Source organism: Gymnoscopelus braueri (genome assembly GCF_963280865.1).
Source record: "Gymnoscopelus braueri genome assembly, chromosome: 13".
Lineage (NCBI taxonomy): Eukaryota > Metazoa > Chordata > Actinopteri > Myctophiformes > Myctophidae > Gymnoscopelus > Gymnoscopelus braueri.
The window spans coordinates 26,774,551-26,793,631 of record NC_137615.1 but is presented as its reverse complement, the minus strand read 5'-3'; the positions used below and the strand labels follow the sequence as shown (position 1 = coordinate 26,793,631).

At 41.6% G+C, this 19,081-nt stretch overlaps 1 protein-coding gene across 1 annotated transcript; it reads left to right on the top strand.

Annotated features, from left to right (window-relative positions):
* The first annotated feature begins 800 nt into the window (after window positions 1-800).
* On the top strand, window positions 801-19,081 carry LOC308098057 (casein kinase I). The gene is made up of 11 exons (XM_080446277.1): window positions 801-1,214; window positions 4,216-4,306; window positions 4,684-4,794; window positions 6,479-6,627; window positions 9,218-9,446; window positions 12,216-12,386; window positions 14,043-14,191; window positions 14,506-14,701; window positions 16,651-16,790; window positions 16,888-16,950; window positions 17,089-19,081. The coding sequence occupies exons 2-10, from the start codon at window positions 4,231-4,233 to the stop codon at window positions 16,918-16,920; spliced, it is 1,254 nt and encodes a 417-aa protein (XP_080302403.1). The 5' UTR covers window positions 801-1,214; window positions 4,216-4,230; the 3' UTR covers window positions 16,921-16,950; window positions 17,089-19,081.

Below are 19,081 nucleotides of genomic sequence, written 5' to 3'. Positions count from 1 at the left end.
AATTAAGTTTGTAACTACCATCTGTACCATGGGTCTTCAACAGGGGGTCCTCAGAGTCATTTATAACCTTGCGTCACCAGGCTTTCCACATGGAGTTACTACAGGTAGGAATTTAGTTTTTTACACCACGAAATCATTAGTGCTGTGAAACGAATCTATGAAGCCATCAGAGCTGCATCACTTAGTGTCAACCTATTACCTATAGGCAATCAGCTACAGTTGGTGAGCTAGCTTTGAAAGTCCCTTATCACACACATGGATTTTTATACAGTGTCCTATACGTGGGATCCTTGCTTTGTGTCATCTCATCTCTCTCTGCTAAGAAGTCATTCCTTGGCCTTCGATTTAAATCACCATCTAGGCTACTCATGCAATGACTAAACTTTTCTGTTGCACGTTTTAGTGTTAGTGTTTACATTAGCCCAAACGTGGACAGGAGAAACAAATGGTTTAAAGGATGACCATTTTGTAAGTTGCCTATTTAAGAGTCTCCTTGAATCATACACACCTGCAATGACACCACGCGTGTTCCAAACTGATTTTGACGTTAGTACATGACTAGCACATAACACTTGTATTAACAATGTATTACTACATGCAACCACTTGTGATTGTGATGGTCAAAAAAATCAAATTACATGCGTGACAGTTGTCAAAATGAAAGACATCTGTAGAAATAGGCGTTACCATTGTGCAATGTTTAATACCCAATAGAATAAACGGTAACACGTTATCTCAATGCCATGGGCAACGTTAACTCTATGGGGCGAACACTGTGTAGTTCATTATTTTGGAGACAAAACAGAATGTAAACACATTCTTTCATCGTTACATAACTTTTGTTTTGGATTTCTTGCTGCTTATAATAAAGAAAATAATCCAAGGCGAGGTCCAAACATTTTGTCATCTTTATTTTTTCCAAGATCTTTTTATTTTAATATGTCATCCCGTGAATGACATCATCGATGTTGTCATGGTGCGTTGCAAGTAACGAGAGGGGGAGACAGACTCGAGCAGAAACAGCCATTCGAATCGTTACCGGAGGCTCTCAGGGACTTTCAGCAGGGATTGTAAACCGACGCAAGAGCAAAGAATCGGGGGTATGAGAGCCGCCAGAATCCGCTCCCATCCTTCGCTGCCGGGGTCCAAATCTAACTGACAACTATCGGATCACTACCTTCACCGAACTAGCTCTCGGACAAACCCAATATCGGGTGAGTAGCGGACCGAGGAGCCGCAGAAACCAAGGGGGAAAGAGGACCGGATTCGTCCGAACCAAAGGCTCCTATTTACGGCTATAGGAGAGGGGGAGGGGGCGAGTAGAGATGGCTAGCAACACAAGCTAACCCCGTACAAGGGTGCGGTTACTACAATACATACAGAGGGCACACATTTGCGATACTTTAAATGTCGTGCCAAAAATACATTTCGTAAAACATGCGTTTGAATTGTTTTATAGCTTCGGGTTGTGTGTTTCAGCTGCTAGCCTAGTCAGTCTAGTACTATGTGTAGCTACTACAGCTGGTACTGTAGCTACAGCTGGTATTGTTACTCAAGTATGATATACAAAACTCTCTGGAGAGCTTCTCTAAATTGTGCACATGTATAATTACACATATTTTCCCTTATGTGGTGTTATTAGCTCGTGTGATCACAGATGACTTGCTTCTCCTATGAGATTGTTACAATGTTTACCAGAACTGCTTTGAGTGGCGTATCCTCTTTAAATCTTAGCAGAGGCAAACGGTTGTTGTACCAGCTTCGGGCTGTTTACATAGTAGTACATGAAAAACTGTTGTGATAAGTAGTGAAATCTTTGCTGCTTATATCGAACTAAAGTTGGGTTTGGGGGGAGAAAGATTGGATGCTTGTGCGAGAGATGCACAGTAGTAGCAGTGTTTCTCTTGTTGTGGTTGTGGAATCATCATCTCTTGGTTTGAGTTGAGGACAGACGGCAGTGAGTACAGCACATTTTGTCACTTCTGTGAGGGTCACTGGCCCAAGTTACAGCTGTCGTCCTACTTGTCTGCAGGTAGAGGGGTCACTTCTTACTCTGAGTAAATAGGGTGTAAATACTTGCCTAGCACCCTAATTACAATGGTGGGGTATCTTAGTAGGGGTCGGACCCCCACCTACCACTATGCCCTGTCCAACAGCCACAGTACCTTTTAAATCCACTACTGTACCTTGCATATACAACTATAGCATTTGATATCATTTTGCCTTGCAGCGTTGTACGATAATTCCAGCTGTCTTCTCAAAATTGACAACTGTTTTCAGATTGTGCAGGCCATCTTTAATAATTTCAAGTGACTATCCCATTGCTTATACTGCACTTCTAGTCAAGTGCTTTTCTTTTAACAATGGAGGGCTCTTCTTAGCAGGTTGAGGTTGTGATAATATTGTGTACTCTGCCTACCAAAAGTAATTTCCATGAGATACAAACGGATAAATAAATACATACACTAGGGTGGTGTGTGATTATAAAACGATGTGTCACCATTCCACACCAAGCAATTAATCACTGGTGCTTAGTGTATGCCATCCTGATTAATGTTGCGCCCTAAATCGGGTCCCTGGCTACAGCACGTGAGAGAACCTCTTGGTGTAATGAAACCTAACCCTTTATTAACCCTAACTCATCTGCCTCCATCACACATGTATACATCTCATCAGAGATAGTCTCAACTGGCTGGCCTAGAGCCTATAATTGATCTCCTATAAGTGATCTCTACCTAAAACAGTTGCTGTGGATTATTGAATCCTTATTTAACAACTTGATGTGAAACAAATAGTCTCTCTGCTTGAATGGCATCTTTTGTTGCAGGACAGGCCAGAGATCCATAAACTATCCCTTAGTCTTAGTGGTTTTGGATCTTATAAGCGTGGCTCCTTGAAAGGTTTGGCCTATTGGAAGTAACTTAAAGGGGGAAAACCTCATGGCAGCTTATGGAATAGTTTTGCCATGAGATGTAGAGTAGATGTAGGAGTCCATTGTCCGCTTGGATGCAGACCAGATGCAGGCAACAAGGCCTGCAGAATTGATTAATCTCTCCCATGCCTGTGTTGGTTTGCCCACAAAACTGAGGTCGCCTTGAGAGAATGCTTTGTTTTGCAAACTCTCCCAGCTTAGTCATGAGACTCTTTTCTTGTCGGATCTTTGTTGGAAGTTTATGGTGGCAGAGGAGGCAGGTCTCTATTCATAGAGCAGCATGGAGGTCAATAAAGATGCTGTGTCTTTAGTGTATACTTGTTGCTGCTGCTGTTGATTTCTCTCTAGGGCACATTACAAACTCAACAAGCCCTGCCCTTGAAATAGGCCTGGTGGCTTTACAGCTAGATTTTGCATAGCCCAACTAAGTGGACAGTGCATATTTTATATACCGTTGAGTATACGCAGTGTTTCTTTACAGAGCTTCCCCAAATTGATGGTGAGGAAGCAAAGTTCCTCCATAAATTACACCTTTCTCTGAGAGTATCATCTATTCTGCACTGATGAGTGTCTCTCTCTGAAGTTCATTGCAGAGAAATCAACTCAGGGCTTTGACACAGATACAGCCACACCAGCAATCCTCCATGGCTCTCGCCTGCTCTCCCTCACGGTGCCATATAGAACAGAGCTTTGCCTTTTGCAGTGGCTGCACAATGTGGCGTGGCAGAGAGAGTACTAAATAAATGATGATCATGCTTCCATGTCACGTGCAATTCGGCTCAGAAGACCCACTTGCTGCCCTCGTGTCTGCCAAGTCCTACTGCCCATGCTACAGTTGATTCTAGCCCTCTCCTCTACTGACTCCTTACTGGAAAATCTATTTCCTGCCATCTCTTAGTTTAACTTCTCTTCCCTCCTTTTGCTGATCTCACTACAGCTGCCTCTCTCTGCTCCCTCCCTCCCAGCCACCCTAATAATGTATTGCTGGCAACCTGACAGCTGTTTATTTATCAACTAGGCTAACCCAGTTCAAGCTGTTTTGTCGTTCCATCAGTCTAGATTAGAAGTTATACTTTGGAGTCAGTCGTTACACCCAGAGAATATTATTTTTGTCGTTATTAATTCAGCTATATTGCTTGGTCTGTCTTTTGTACAGTAGCCTATAGTGTTACAGGATCAGCAGTTGAGTAAAAGAGACTAGACAGCAGACATGGTAGCTGAGGTGTCATGTGTCCTTTCCTTTGCCTACTTCTAATCATCTTTGTGCCGTCCATTGTTCACAGCGACAACTTGCAACCATGGAGCTGAGAGTGGGGAACAAGTATCGGCTCGGGAGAAAGATAGGCAGTGGTTCCTTTGGAGACATTTACCTTGGTAAGTGGGTGGTGGTGCAGGCCACCACTTCAGTATGCCTCGTTTCCATACTCACCTACACTCAAGATTTTTTCCACAGTACACACTAAAGAGTTAATTACAGGTCCCATTTTGTTACTTTTGTACACTCTGTGTTAACACTCAGGATTTTACAGTGTAGTCTCTGGATGCATCTCCCCCTTTCATACTGAGCAGTTTGTTCACCCGCCTCCCTGGGCACTCGGCCTCATTTTCCTTCATATTCACCCATTGTCAGGCTGTCTGTTTCTGGGGAAATTCTGTGACACTTAACGTGTGTGTGTGTGTGTGTGTGTGTGTGTGTGTGTGCGCGTACGTGCGTGCGCCGCGGGCGTTTGGGTGTGTCTGTCTGTTCTCAGGTGCCAACATTGCCACTGGTGAGGAAGTAGCCATTAAGCTGGAATGTGTGAAGACCAAGCACCCACAGTTGCACATCGAGAGCAAGTTTTATAAGATGATGCAGGGAGGAGGTCAGTGATGCTGATAAGCCTGCGTCTCTGACGCATAATATTAAGAAAAGACTCATTCAACTCACAGTCCGTGCAGGACACACAGCTAGTGTTGTCAACAACAAATTCCATGTTAACACATCGGGTGCCAAACACGGTCTGAACCGTGTTTGCGCAGAGTAGCGGTCCGGTGCCGAACACGGTCCAGACCGTGAAATATGTCTTTTTGTTTTTTTCGTTTTTCTCCACACGGGCGGGGCTAGAGCAGCTCTGGGAGTACCCATTGTGATCTTGAGAAGGATAGGCCAGATAGATCACCGGAAAAACAAAAACATGGCTGCCATCCACTTCCTGTCTATTTCCTTCTTTAAAACACCTATATCTCCGAATCTGTTTCCGGTGGGGAAAACCGGTCATGCGCGATGCGCGATCCCCCCCCATTGTAACTCGCGAGTGAAATGTTATCGTTCCAGGTTGTAGCCAGGGTCATCGCGCAACATGAATGGATGTTTTTTTTTACATGGATTTGCTCCTCGTGGAGTCTAGAGCTTTAAACAGCAAAGCGCAGTCAATGGGGAGAATGCTGGCACCCAACGTAAGTTGTTATGAAAAAATGCTGGCACCCAATGTGTTAAGAAAAATGTAGGTAAAAACAAACAAAACAAAAGAAATCCACGGACACCACCACCACCACGGATTTGAACTTTATCCTGTTACGAATGACAAAATCCACATAGAAACCACCTAAAAATACAAACAAAACAAAAAAGTTCCCGGCACTGCCATTTTGACCAGATTTTATAGGGTCACACGTTTTAGTATAACACCCGAAGCAACATCTGTGCGTATGCCGTGAGCTCACCCGATTTTATGGGTCTTACTTTTTACTATAACACCCGGAACTGTGTCTGTGCTGTGGGCAGTCGCCGAAATCGACATTTCTTGTAAATTAGCGATTGTTGTTAGAGTGGTGTAAAATACCACCTTATTTAAATGCCACCAAAGTATTTAATTTGCTATGTCTTTATTTTATTAATTATTATACTTTATTTTGGTGCTATTTACTTTATATAGCCTACTGTTCTGTGTTTGCATACTTTTATTTAGCAAATATTGAAGTTGTCAGATTTAGAATTTTGTACATATTTTCTACATTAATATAACCATATGAGATCAAACTCAAGTTAAACGCTGCATTTTGTTAAAAAATAAACAAAATATTCTGACTAATTTAATTTCCCTGGGACTCATAAAAAGTCCCTGGGACCCATCTAAAAGACCACCCTTGGGTCCCGGGATTACATTGAAAACCTAGCAACATCATAGTTGAAGATGAGTTGTCTGTTCATATACACATGTCAGTCCTGACCAAAGCAAATGTATTGCATTGCAGTTCCCCATGGCTGCCTAGAAAACAAAAACAAAATCTAAACAATCATATTTGTGTCAAGACTTTCCATTGATGTTCTATGGAATCCTGATCATTTTGTGAAATGCACTGGAAAATAAAGATGCTTGTATGGTGGAACACATGATAGGTTCTTAGTTTACGTATGTATTAGTTATTATTAGATTATTGCTAAATAAATGCCTAAATTGTAATAGGAGTGGGGGCCATTGACAACAGCTGTGGCCAGCTAATGTACTGTACATTAACACTAACTCTATTTCTTTCTCTGTGGTTACCTGTGTGTCTGTCTACCAGTGGGTATCCCATCAATAAAGTGGTGTGGTGCTGAGGGTGATTACAACGTGATGGTGATGGAGCTGTTGGGCCCCAGTCTGGAGGACCTGTTCAACTTCTGCTCCCGCAAGTTCAGCCTTAAGACTGTCTTGCTACTGGCAGACCAGATGGTATGACACACACATGCACTAATGGAAAGTGTAAAATATTGTAATCACCACTATCCGTTATGGGCTGGTTTGTACAGTCATGAGTGTAGGCCCAGGAAGAGGTTCCTTTACAGCAAAGAACCCAGTGTCTCGATATTTCCATCTCTATGACGAGACTTAATGCATGGCCGTGACACTTAACTGGGACAGCTTGACTTCTGAAGACATAGCATATTTTATTTGATCATGTGAACTGCTGATTGGTCTTATATCAGGACTCTGATTCTTGCAAGGATTTATGATTGTGGAGAAAGAATCACATTCATTTGCCAAGTACATAGTGTGCACAAGAAGTGCTGGGTGTGTACTAGATCTCTACACATAGGCTACATGTTGCACAATTCACCAAGGATTCTATAGAGATGTGCATTCTTTGAATGCCATTGTACTCTTCCACACAAGCACCACATTTTGCAGAAGGCTGCCTTATAATGCTGGCCTTTACTTGCACTGTGATGGGCTATATATTGCATTTCATTTCTCTTTCGAGCACAGCTCATCTTATGTCCTTTTTGAGCGGTGTAACCGCTCCTATAAGAGGGTTTAGGACCCATCCGTGGCGAAAGTTTTTCTTTCCGTCGTGAAAATGTGTCTTTCGCTGTGACGCCATTCTGTGGAAAACACGCCCATAGGCTAAGCTCTACAGGACGTGCTGTGATTGGCTAGCGAGACACATGATGAAATTAACTTCAAACTTCGCAGACGCGCTGTGATTGGCTAGCGAGACGCATGATGAAATTAATAAAATGTGAAAAATGTAAGCACGTCACTTCGCAGGACGTGCTGTGATTGGCTACCGAGATGCATGATGAAATTAATAACTCATAAATAGCACTGCTCACTTCACACTGGGTGAGATTTTTATTAATTTTGTGCAACCTGTCCATTGGAAATGTTGCAATTAATTTAGTTGGGACACCTTGAGTATGCTTCAATACACTAGACTGAAATGCAAAGATCAGCACCTCTATTGTCCTTATAGGCTGTGTGATATCACCTTCCCATGTACAGTAGTTGACTCCTGTTACTGATGGATGTGCGTTAGCTATTGCTTTTAAGCGTGTTGGGCTTTATCGTAAAGTTTGGGTAAAATAATGGGGGGGGGTCTACTTAGGAAGAGTTTGAAAGGGGGATACATTATATCTATCTAGTAATAAATCTTTCTATGGCATGTTTCCATTGCATAGAAGTGTCTCAACCTGACTACTCACCTTTTTGGTTTGACATTAGTGGAAAATCACCTGGTACTTATTTGTTATCATCATCTCCGTTCCAAGGTTCCAACCGAGGTCTTACAATACCAAAAGGTATTGCATAACCAACTGATTGGTCAGAGAGAATCCTTACTAGCATAATTGCATCTCAACAGACTTCCCTATACTGTATGGAAGCTCCTGATTACTGAAAACACATTTTAAAACTAGACATTGTAAATGTGAGTTTAATAAATTTTGAGGAACTGTATGGCCTATTTCTTCTGTAAAAGGTTAACAGAAACTGTGTTTGTTGAACAGTACAGGTTAAATTGATAGTTTCCAGACAGCTCCAGATTAGCTCTAACCTTAGCAGTGTTTAGCATGTTAATGTGACAGCAAGCTACATTGAGGGGGTCCTATCTGCAGTGGAAAACGAAGCTAGTTGAGCTGGTTATATTTAAGCCATTCTGTGGAACTAGTATTTCAATTAAACAAAAGTTTTTTTTAATGTAATCTTTCACTGGCATATTTTTCACAATAACCATTCCACATAAATGTGTTTTTGCCAGCTTCTCTAAATACTATGTTAGTCATGAGTGTTTGCCCTTTAAGTTGATACTCGCTCCAAAATGATATAGGCATTGGAAATGTACCAGAAATGTGTTTATTTTAATTAACATCCCTGATTTTTTTTTTATCAACTTAATTCTGTTACAAACAGACAATGGAGGTGTCACCAATAACACTACTAAAATGGTTGTTACACAGCGGTAACCTCACTCCGTCAAATGGAAGAAGCTTGCGACACACATTTTGTTTCACAGCGTACTTGCATCTGAGACTCCGGGCGCAGAATCGATGACAGACGGAGTTTCATTTTTTCAAGCTACTAGGCAGGTGATTGGATGATCCCGCCCCTAGCAGCCGCTGATTGGTTCGTATGCGCAGCGGTTCGGGCAGCTTTACTCTGTGAGCAATCCCAGACCCTCCTTCCTGAAACCAAATGCAAATGAGATTTCCGGAGGGAGGGGGGGTTTACCAGGCTAACACAGCGGGCCTTTAAAAAAAAATCTGGGCTTTTCTAAGCCTTTATATGATAGGTACAGTGGAGAGAGATGGGAGACAGAGAGCAGGGAAATGATGACATGCAGTGAATCGAACCGGGGACTTGCTGTTATGCATTTTAGGATGTGTGGTATGCTTCCTAACCACTTGGCTATCAAGCTGCTCACGTTAAGCTGGTTCTATGTAATGGAAATGCAGTAAGCGCCATAATAAAAAGGGAAGTATTTGACTATCCGCTCCCGACATTACTTGAAGTTAATTTCATTCTCTCCCTCTCCCTCCCTCCCCAGATCAGTCGTATTGAGTACATCCATTCCAAGAATTTTATCCATCGGGACGTGAAGCCGGACAACTTTTTGATGGGGCTGGGCAAGAAGGGTAACCTTGTGTATATCATTGACTTTGGTCTTGCCAAGAAGTACCGCGATGCTCGCACTCACCAGCACATCCCCTACCGGGAGAACAAGAACCTGACGGGCACCGCCCGCTATGCCTCCATCAACACACATCTGGGAATAGGTAAGATACATCCAGTAATGGGTATTAAAGGACCATATCCCCATCAATACATACTGTATGTTATTTGTTATCCTTTCTCATTTATCCAGCACATCGTTTTTATTTCTTATTTTTGCCCTCAAAATATTAAGTCAGGTGTCTTTGAGATTGACAGGTGTCGCGGCGTCTCACGGCCCTGTTAACTGCCTCCAGGCAAAACACTAATTTTGTCTTTTTGTATGCAAGTCGAGATCATTATGGATCCTTGCACATTCCAATCAAATGAATGTTTGTTGTAACGGTAATACTCTATCGCGCAACGTGTTGCTTTCTTGACAAAGCAAACAAATCTACTGTTGTAACTTGATTTAATATGCTGAGATGATCAGGTAATTGCAAAGTTATTGACCAGAATATGAAGTGATATGCGGTTCTGCAAATACCAGCTTCAACGTACTCACCATCGATGCGTCCGTGGCATGCATCCCACTGATTAAATCATCGTAGAAAAGCTGTGAAATAAAACACATTCCAGCCAACGGTCAAGCCTATTGAAACCTGTTACCCTAGGGGGAGCATCTCACAGGAGACCCATAGACTGAGGAGCAGCGACGGTCACAAATCAAGGAGTGGTGTCGTGCCGCCGTTAAATGCATATAGGGGAAACACTGGCCTAATCGTAGACCATTTTTGTGTTAATGGCTTAATTTTTTTAATTGGCTTTTCACTTTTGTCCAAAACTACACTGACTCGGGATCATGCAAGTTGGGAATGCATCCACCCGGTTATACAATACCCGTTGTACCTGTTGTCAGAGTACTCCTGTACCCGTTATTAGACTACCTAGTGCGGTAGGCATTAGGTACTCTAGGCACCGGCCTACTGCCTAGATTACCTAGTGCGGTAGGCACTAGGTACTCTAGGCACCGGCCTACTGCCTAGAGTACCTAGTGCGGTAGACATTAGGTACTCTAGGCACCGGCCTACTGCCTATAGTACCTAGTGCGGTAGGCCTACGGCCTACTGCCTAGAGTACCCAGTGCGGTAGGTACTAGGTACTCTAAACATCGGCCTACTCGGCGAACAATGCAGGTCGGGAACGATACAAGTTGGGAATGCAGGCTCCACCGATTTTTACAGAAAAATGTTGTTGTGTTGGCCAACAAGTGCATCATTTATATAGATATTTGAATTGCGTTTGTAAACAAATCTTTTATATAGGGACTATTTTCGGGCTCGACTTTTCAAATCAAGCTGTGCTTTATAAAAATATATATTTTATAAAATGCATTACAATGCAACAGTAACATAACTTTGACAGAAAATAGTTGCTTAGTTTCATGGATTGGACTACCTATCTCAAGCAAGTCTTTGCAAGTTGAATTTCATGCCAAACTGAAATTAACTTAATGCAATGGCTTCATTGAAAACACATATGCTTTGAAAATGTGTCAGTATTGTCTTACTTTGCGACAGCTAGGTGGGTAATTGCAAGATAAAGTTGACTAATCCCTCACTGGAAATTGGATTTTCTGTCAGTTTTATAAGGTGTCTGTCCTACCACCTACTTGTGCTACAAGTGCTGATTCAGCTTGGCCCTAATTGGTAGGTTATTGCATTTTACGTGGGTTGTGATGTGGGCTGCCATCTGGTTAAAATCAAAACCTTCGTCCAACATTGGCCTAGACAGGGTTGTCAGCTACTTCCCTCCTTGTTGCCTCTGGCAGCACCATGTTGAATATGATTCAACGGAGTATGATAATTGGTCTTTCGATGAGTCATCTGTAGGCCTGAGGTGTGACGCATACAGTGACATATTTTGACTGTCATCTGTATCTTCTTTTTCTTTCAAAGCAAGAGTCACAAGCTCACAACCCTTCTGAGCGTGAATATTTCAATGTTGTTTTTTCTTTTTGCTGTACTCTATGCTGCCTGGTTGCCTTTTTTCCATCCAGGAAGTGCCTCGTTCCAGCTTTACATTCCAGAAAGTATTTTTCCCATTGGCCCCCACTCCAACCAACTCCCCTTTTTCATATCTCTCTGTTTGGACATTGCAGATCTTCTCTTAAATCTTTTTGTTTAAATACCAGTCCTGTCGGATCTTACAAGAGAAGTGAGGTTGTGCTTATGCAAGGGACAGAAAAAGTTCTGGCAAAAACTAGCCAGGAAGGAAAACAGTCCTATAGTTCTTGGCTTTTACCCTGTCATCCCAGTTTAATGTACTATAATTGACACTCTGCAGAGCATTCACATGGAAACCATTAAAAGCCTTCATTGTTGCTGTACAATACATCATTACGCTTTCACCTAAGAATTGTTATTGTTTTTTTGGGATCTTTTGATTAGATCTCATACACTGAAGACAGACAATGTTTCGGGTGATGGATTAAGGGTGGTATATCCTCAAGTATAATTCCATTTTAACTAGCAGGCTACATTAATTATGTAAACTTAATTCCATGACTAGGAATGATTTATCAGTGAGACCAATTTTCCAGTTGGTAAATCATTTTCAGATTTGAGCATGCATATCCTGATGTGAATTCAATAAAGTTAACCAATATTGAAATGAAAATGGGTAAATGGAGAACCTTTTGAAACTGATGTAACGAAGTATGGCAACTGTACCATTCAAAATGTAGTCATTAAGGGAGAAGCGATTTTCTTCTGGGTGGGCTGTCCAGACTTATTTCAATAACGCTGTGCCCCTCCTCCCTACCTCCGCTCGCTCTCTGACTTGGTCTCTCGTCCTGTCTCTCATAATTTCTCTCTTTCTGCCTCTGTCCATAGAGCAGTCCAGGCGTGATGACCTCGAGTCCCTGGGCTACGTCCTCATGTACTTTAACCTGGGCTCTCTGCCATGGCAGGGCCTCAAGGCCGCCACCAAGAGGCAGAAGTACGAACGCATCAGTGAGAAGAAAATGTCCACCCCAATTGAGGTGCTGTGTAAAGGTTACCCCTGTAAGTTATTTTGATATCTCCATTCTATCTTGACAGGTCAGCAGAGTGGGATTATCCTATGAGGCAATTGTCCATTAACTATGGTCACAATTTCTAATCACTAAAGTAAATGGCAACTCTAGTCCAGTGATTTCTTCTAAAGGTAGCTCTCCACCGCACCGGTGGAGGTAAGTGTTGGAAAGTTGCCGAAAATCTGCTGTTGAATGGGCGGGCGGTACACTGTTGCGTTGAGTCGCAAGTTAGCTCAGTCGGCTTTCGACCGCCGGATAGCAGCGGGCTTGTTGTTGAAAAATACATCAAGCCATAGACACCATAGTAGCCGTCTGTCGGTGACGGCTCTCGGGTGCATTCAGCAACTTTTTTTCACACCTTCCAACCGACTGATCTCCCTTCATTTGGTCTGTAGTAATCTGTAGTTGTCTGTTTGGTGGAGAGCTACCTTAAGTTGTCTTCCAGTATTGTGTGTCTTGAAATTCTCCTGTCTTAAGGGCCATTCACCTCAAGCACGATAACGATCACGATAACTATAAATGTTCTAAAACAAATTAGAACTCAAATGGATGGCAGCATGCACACCACAACTATAACGACAACTATAGTTGTGTTGTTGTTTCGATAGCTTTATGAACGATGACAGCCTTTCAAAATCCATCAGAAGGACATCTGGAATGCAGTCAGTCTCACTGACCCACGGAAAGTCTTATTTACTGAGATGAGGAGACTATTATGAATAGCTAGGTAGCATTACCGCAGGTAGGCTCACCAATTCATAGTCAGTCAGGTTATCCATATTTGTATCCTGTCCTTCAGCACCACGGAGGTGGAGGGGTATCTCTCCAGGGTCCCCACGGTCATGAAATTCCTGGAAATATTTTGAAATAAAAAATAAAAAAATCCAGTACTGGAAAAGGTTTGGAATTGATCAAAGGTCCTGGAATTTATCAAGGGTCCTGGAAAAATATTTGGCTCCGTATTGTTTTTGGCTATTGATTTGTTTTTATACAAAACATTTTCATAAACATGTATAACATTACACAAAATATGTAACATAAGTAGTTTTTCGCCGAACGGGCTGTGTAACACCCCATCCGCACTGCCAGCGATGCAACGTGATGCGACGTGATGCGACGCGAAGCGAGCGGGCAATGAAATCTCATTAAAATACATGTTTTTGAATGAGACCGTCCTGACCTACCGCGAGCGACAACGAACCGTGCAACGACGTCGTCCACCCCTCCTATTTTCGCTCGCAGGGTCACTATGCCCTAATTTTGCACGAAACGTTGAATGAAATTGTACTATCTTACATGCTTTATTTTTGCTACACTGCCTATCTTTGGGCATTGTACATAGGAGTAAGAGACACATTATTGCGCTGAATGATTGTTTTATAGGCCTGGAAATTGGGCTAAATATTCTGGAAAAGTTTTGGAAAAGTTTTGGAAATTCATTGCTAAAAATGTGTGGGGACCCTGTCTCTCCCCCTCTCTCCCTCTGTGTGGGCTCTGACACAGCTGGACTGTGCAGTGCGTGTTTGATGCACTGTTTACATAACTTTATTGTTCTTCAGTGTGGACGCTAACTTAATTATAGTTATCGTGCTCAGTGTGAATGGCGCTTTATTCTGTTATTTGTGTTTCTGCTTCTCTCATGTAGCCGAGTTCTCCACATACCTGAATTTCTGTCGTTCGCTACGTTTTGACGACAAGCCTGACTATTCGTACCTGCGGCAGCTCTTCAGGAATCTGTTCCACAGACAGGGCTTCTCCTATGACTATGTCTTTGACTGGAACATGCTCAAATTTGTGAGTACTGTTTGATTTTCTCTTCTGACTGAAACCTGAAATTGGTCTGACAAGAACTAATATGATCTAAACATACTGTGATACAGCAGGTACCAGGAAACACGTGTTTGTATCTGTCTTATGATATTGAATATAGATCATACATACACTTTCCAGTATGATACAGAGTCGATGCCATTTAATTTCAGTGTATGTTGCTTTAACCCTCTGGCGTCTGGCGTTTTGTTTTAAAATACAAAATGGCTATCCCTTTTCTTCAGGGCTGACATGGCCGACTCCAGAGGATTTTTAACGTACTTGGTTTTATAAACTAGGGTGCCAGTCGAACAGCCGAGGATGGTGATCGGGAGAAGAGGACAGGAGATGAGAGGGATGAACGCATTGCTGGGATTCCCAGAGCTTCTGCAGCACGGGGTCTGCCCCCAGGGCCCAACCCACCCGCCGCCAACCGAGTCAGGAACGGAGCGGAGCAGGCCGTCTCTAACCCTGCCTCAAGGGTCCAGCAGTCTGGTGAGTTTGATGCTAATGTGCCTCCATACATTGGAGAAGTGGTTCTCAAACCTTTTCATGTCAAGGACCCCCAAATTAAGATATATTTGACCGGGGACCCCCATAAGACATTTGTTAATATTTGTCAACAGCAGATCTACAAGCTCACAACACGTCACATTGCGACACATTGTGAGCTTTGAAGATCAGCCGAAATTTCGAATGGGGCTTAAATGTTTAAACTGTTCCTCATTTTGCTGGGGACCCCTTGGACCCCCCCCCAGGGTCCCTGGATCCCACTTTGAGAACCAGTACATTAGAGAATGTTTAGATGGCTCAGACAGCCTCTCTTTTCTTTTCTTTTTGTTATCAATTGTTTTTATTATCATATCAGCAATATAATTATGTTTAAATGAATACATTTTCAACAAAAACAAGATACAAACACATCTTGAAAACAACATAGAAGGTTAAATAAAATACAAATAAAATAATAATAAACCCACCCACCCATCCCAGGACCAACAATGTCTCGAAATGCAAGGGCCAAACACCATGCCTGTACCTATGCAAGGCCACAACACTGTGTACAACACTTAAACCAATCCCTTAAGCTTATCTGCGACGTTAGACCACATATCAATGTTCCTTTCACTTGCTCCATGTAACCTCGCCGTTGACAGTTCTAAATAAACAATATCTAAAAATGTTAAAGCCCATTGGCGAAATGTTTTTTCGCTGCTGTTAAGCCAGCAAAGAAGATGCGCTTGTGTGTGCAGTTCAGGTGTAGCCGGGACACATCATTTAAAATGAATATAGATGGAAGCCTCTCATTTTTAACAACAATATGTTATAAGTCATGTGTCTTCCGTCCAAGAGGTGCACACATTAGAATGCTCTTTGAAGCTCATGCAGCTTCACACGCAAGACTCCAAAAACATTCTTTTGGAGATTTCTGTATTTTAGCCCTCTTATGTAATAAATGCCACCATCCCCAAGACCAATATGTATGGGTTGTAGATACATGGGGGTAATTGGCAATTACTAATTTGGGGAGAAAATGTAGAAGGAAAGAAAGGCTATCTGCTCTCACAGGTTTAAAACTACACACAATGCTGTGCTTACACTGATATTTATATATTCTTTATTATAACGTATATGAAATAAACAGACGAATAGACTATTTTCAAAATGATTAACAGAAGCATTTACAATAGAAATGGAACAAATGGATGGTTTCTGAGTAGTATTTTTGCACTTTGGAGGAATCTCTTATATTCACTGTTGGCTAAGACCGTTCAAAAGTTTAAATAGAATGAATGGTTACACACACGAATGAAGACCAATTGGCATTTAAATAGTATTAAATAGTTAAATAGTATTTTTGTACTGTGGAGGAATGTCTTAAATTGACTGTTGGGTAGTCTTGTTACCATGTTTTTCACCCTTGGCCTTATGGTATTATAAAGGAGTAGTTAACCCAAAAGATTACTTATTTTCTATCAATTACACACTCCATGAAGCCTTGAATTCATGGAGATTTATTTTGTTTTTTGACGCATTCCTTAGCCAATAATTTGATGACCAGTGGACACTCAAATGCAGGTCAATTGAGTCTCAAATTATTGGCTTAGGAATACAACAAAAACACAAAAATCTTCATGAATTTCAAGGCTTCGAGGGGTGTGTAATTGATAGAAAATAGTGCCTGGTATTTATTGTTTTTTAGTTCAGCTTGGTCCTATGACACAATCTCCTCTCTTATTTCTTTGTATAACTATGCTCCGATCCCTGCTTTCCCCAGAGAACTGCTAAACCAAGTTTTATTTCTTTGTTATACAAAGTGTTTCAGACTCTGTTTAACTCAATATCCTGCTTGATCTAGAATTCCTCGACAGTACGCTACCTACAGTAGTAACTGACCAAATATATAGCTGGTCTGAATAGCATTTGTGTACACCACCTTTCAGGAAACACATCACCCCGTGCAATATCTCGTGCAGAGAGGGAGAGAAAGGTGAGCATGCGGCTCCATCGAGGAGCTCCAGCCAATGTGTCATCCTCTGACCTCACAGGCCGTCACGACCAATCCCGAATCTCCACGTCACAGGTAAGGAAATTGTTTACAAATGCCTTTACTTGCCTCGACTTGAACTAATATCATGAATATCAATACCAACTTTGAGTCGTCAAATTTCCATTTGCAGGTTAGCATGCCATATGAGCACATGGGAAAGTGAAATCCTCTTCATTTACATTGAAACTGACAGGTGAGACCCACTTTTACTCATTCATACATGTGCTACTTATCACATTACACAATTACATTTGTGTAATGTGCATGTAAATTGTTGTATGTTACACAACGTAAAAAAATCCACAATTTAGTATCCCAATTGTCATTGCAGGGCTGCAGGGGATATTCATCACTCCTGTTTGTTTTTTTGTTTTTTTACTTTGTTTTATGAAAATGTTGCCAATGGGACAAAGACGATCTTTTAGGAATGGACTGCAGATCCTAAAAAAAAAAAAAGATCAGTGGAAGTACTGTATATTGATGGTGTTTCTACCAACACAATACACGAAGCTAATGAATGATACATCCTCTTTTCTCCTCCATTGTCGATATCCCATGGCCCCGTGGTAGCTCATAACCACCTACTCTCACCCAAATAATGTCCTCTATTCCCCTCACCTGTCAAATGTGAAGAAGCATTTGCATCAAGAAGCCAGCATTGACGAATTTTGGGGAACAAGCACGTTCATGGACACAAGGGTCAATTTCCACTTTGATGCAGGCTGAATAAAGATTAAGCTTTGTTTGTTTACACTGCATAAATCACAAATGTTCTCATGTATTCTGTCACTGGTTAGCTTTGTCAGAGTAGTGAGGGGGGCTAGTTATGTGTTTTCCACTCCTGTTTGGTGAATACACCCGGTTCATTGAAAGGGCCCCTTTTAGAGGTTTCCACTCCTGTTTGGTGAATACACCCTGTTCATTGAAAGGGCCCTTTTAGTGGTTTGAGGATAATGTTTCATACATTTTAATAATAAGAGGAAAAGTACAGCTATCATACAGGGTGGAGAGGTGCAGGTGAAAGATAGATCAGGAAGAAAGGAAAAGTTGAAAAGAAAGGATGAGGAAGTCATTGTTTTAGCTGTTAAACTGTTGATCTATTTGAAGTAGCAATGGGCACACTTGCCCGTGCTTGACGTCTTATGAACCTTTGGGGCTGTAACCAAACACAGTGCTCAGTAACCCAAGTTCCCTCGTGTTCTCCACACTTTTCTGTGCTATTTCATTACTTGCTTTAGCCTCTACTTAGAGTTTGGTTGTCATGATGAGTAGAGATTTTTAACTGCAGATCTTTTAAAGACACACTCCGAGCCTAGAGGAAATAAAAACGCCCTCAGGAAATTCTTCATATATTTGATCAGAGACCATAACAACCCATTTTTGGCTGATAGTATTTTATTTTATTTTTTACAATTGTTCTTAATGTCAGCCTTTTTTTCTTTTTTTTAATGCTTTTGTTAATGGAGACTGCAGGCTCTGCTGTGGTTGAATAGAAAGGGGGTAGGGCATGAAATGAAATTAGTCTTTTTTTATTTTTTACTTCACTGTAAATATTTTGGATTTCTGTGTAAAGCCAAAATGTGGTTAGTTGATTTAAGTTGTAAGGTAGAGATTATTAAAAACATAAACCAGGGCTGGGTTCAGAATTTTAGAAATTACTAAAACATACTAAATTTGGGATGGGCTTTGGCTATTGTTACACTGCCACCTGGGTCTCAGACCTGTGCGTGCGTGTGTGTGTTTCATTAATACACAAGATCCCCTGCTAGTTAATACTGGATTTGCATAGAAATGTTTTCATTCTTGTATTTGTCCGCTCCCTGTTATTTATTTTAAAATGGTCTTGTTTTTTGTCTGAGTAATCACAAACCTCTTTGTCCTCTTTTTTTCCCTCCTTAGTTGTAATCTGTCTTAAAATCTTTATCACTTACAGACTTCAATAATCCACCTAGTAGGGCTTTCTAAGTCCCATTTGGGCAAAAGGTTCATTGATGTCACCAGTCCACCAGAGTTTTCCATTGAGAGCCCTGGGTTTCAACAGCAACCTTGATGGTGTCATTGATTGAGGGGGAAATACAAACCAACCATGCCAGTTGCATGGATGTGTAATGACAATGACCCATGTCCTTTGTATGGGCCAACGTGACCCAGTGGCAATGTAACCATATGGGTTGGGGAGAATCACTAGAAGTGGTTTGGTTTAGGGGGGATTGACTTTATGTATTGTGTATTGATATCTTGTACAGTTCTTTAACACACTTTTAACTTTATTTACAACAGTATTTGTGTATATTTTATGAAGTAATAAAAATGAATTAAAAAAA

Excerpts from the sequence above, each read along its gene's own strand:
- LOC308098057 (XM_080446277.1), top strand. The coding sequence starts at position 4,231 with ATGGAGCTGAGAGTGGGGAACAAGTATCGGCTCGGGAGAAAGATAGGC. Across the intron at positions 4,307-4,683 it reads CTTTGGAGACATTTACCTTG|GTGCCAACATTGCCACTGGT; the intron begins GTAAGTGGGTGG and ends GTCTGTTCTCAG. Across the intron at positions 6,628-9,217 it reads TGCTACTGGCAGACCAGATG|ATCAGTCGTATTGAGTACAT; the intron begins GTATGACACACA and ends CTCCCTCCCCAG.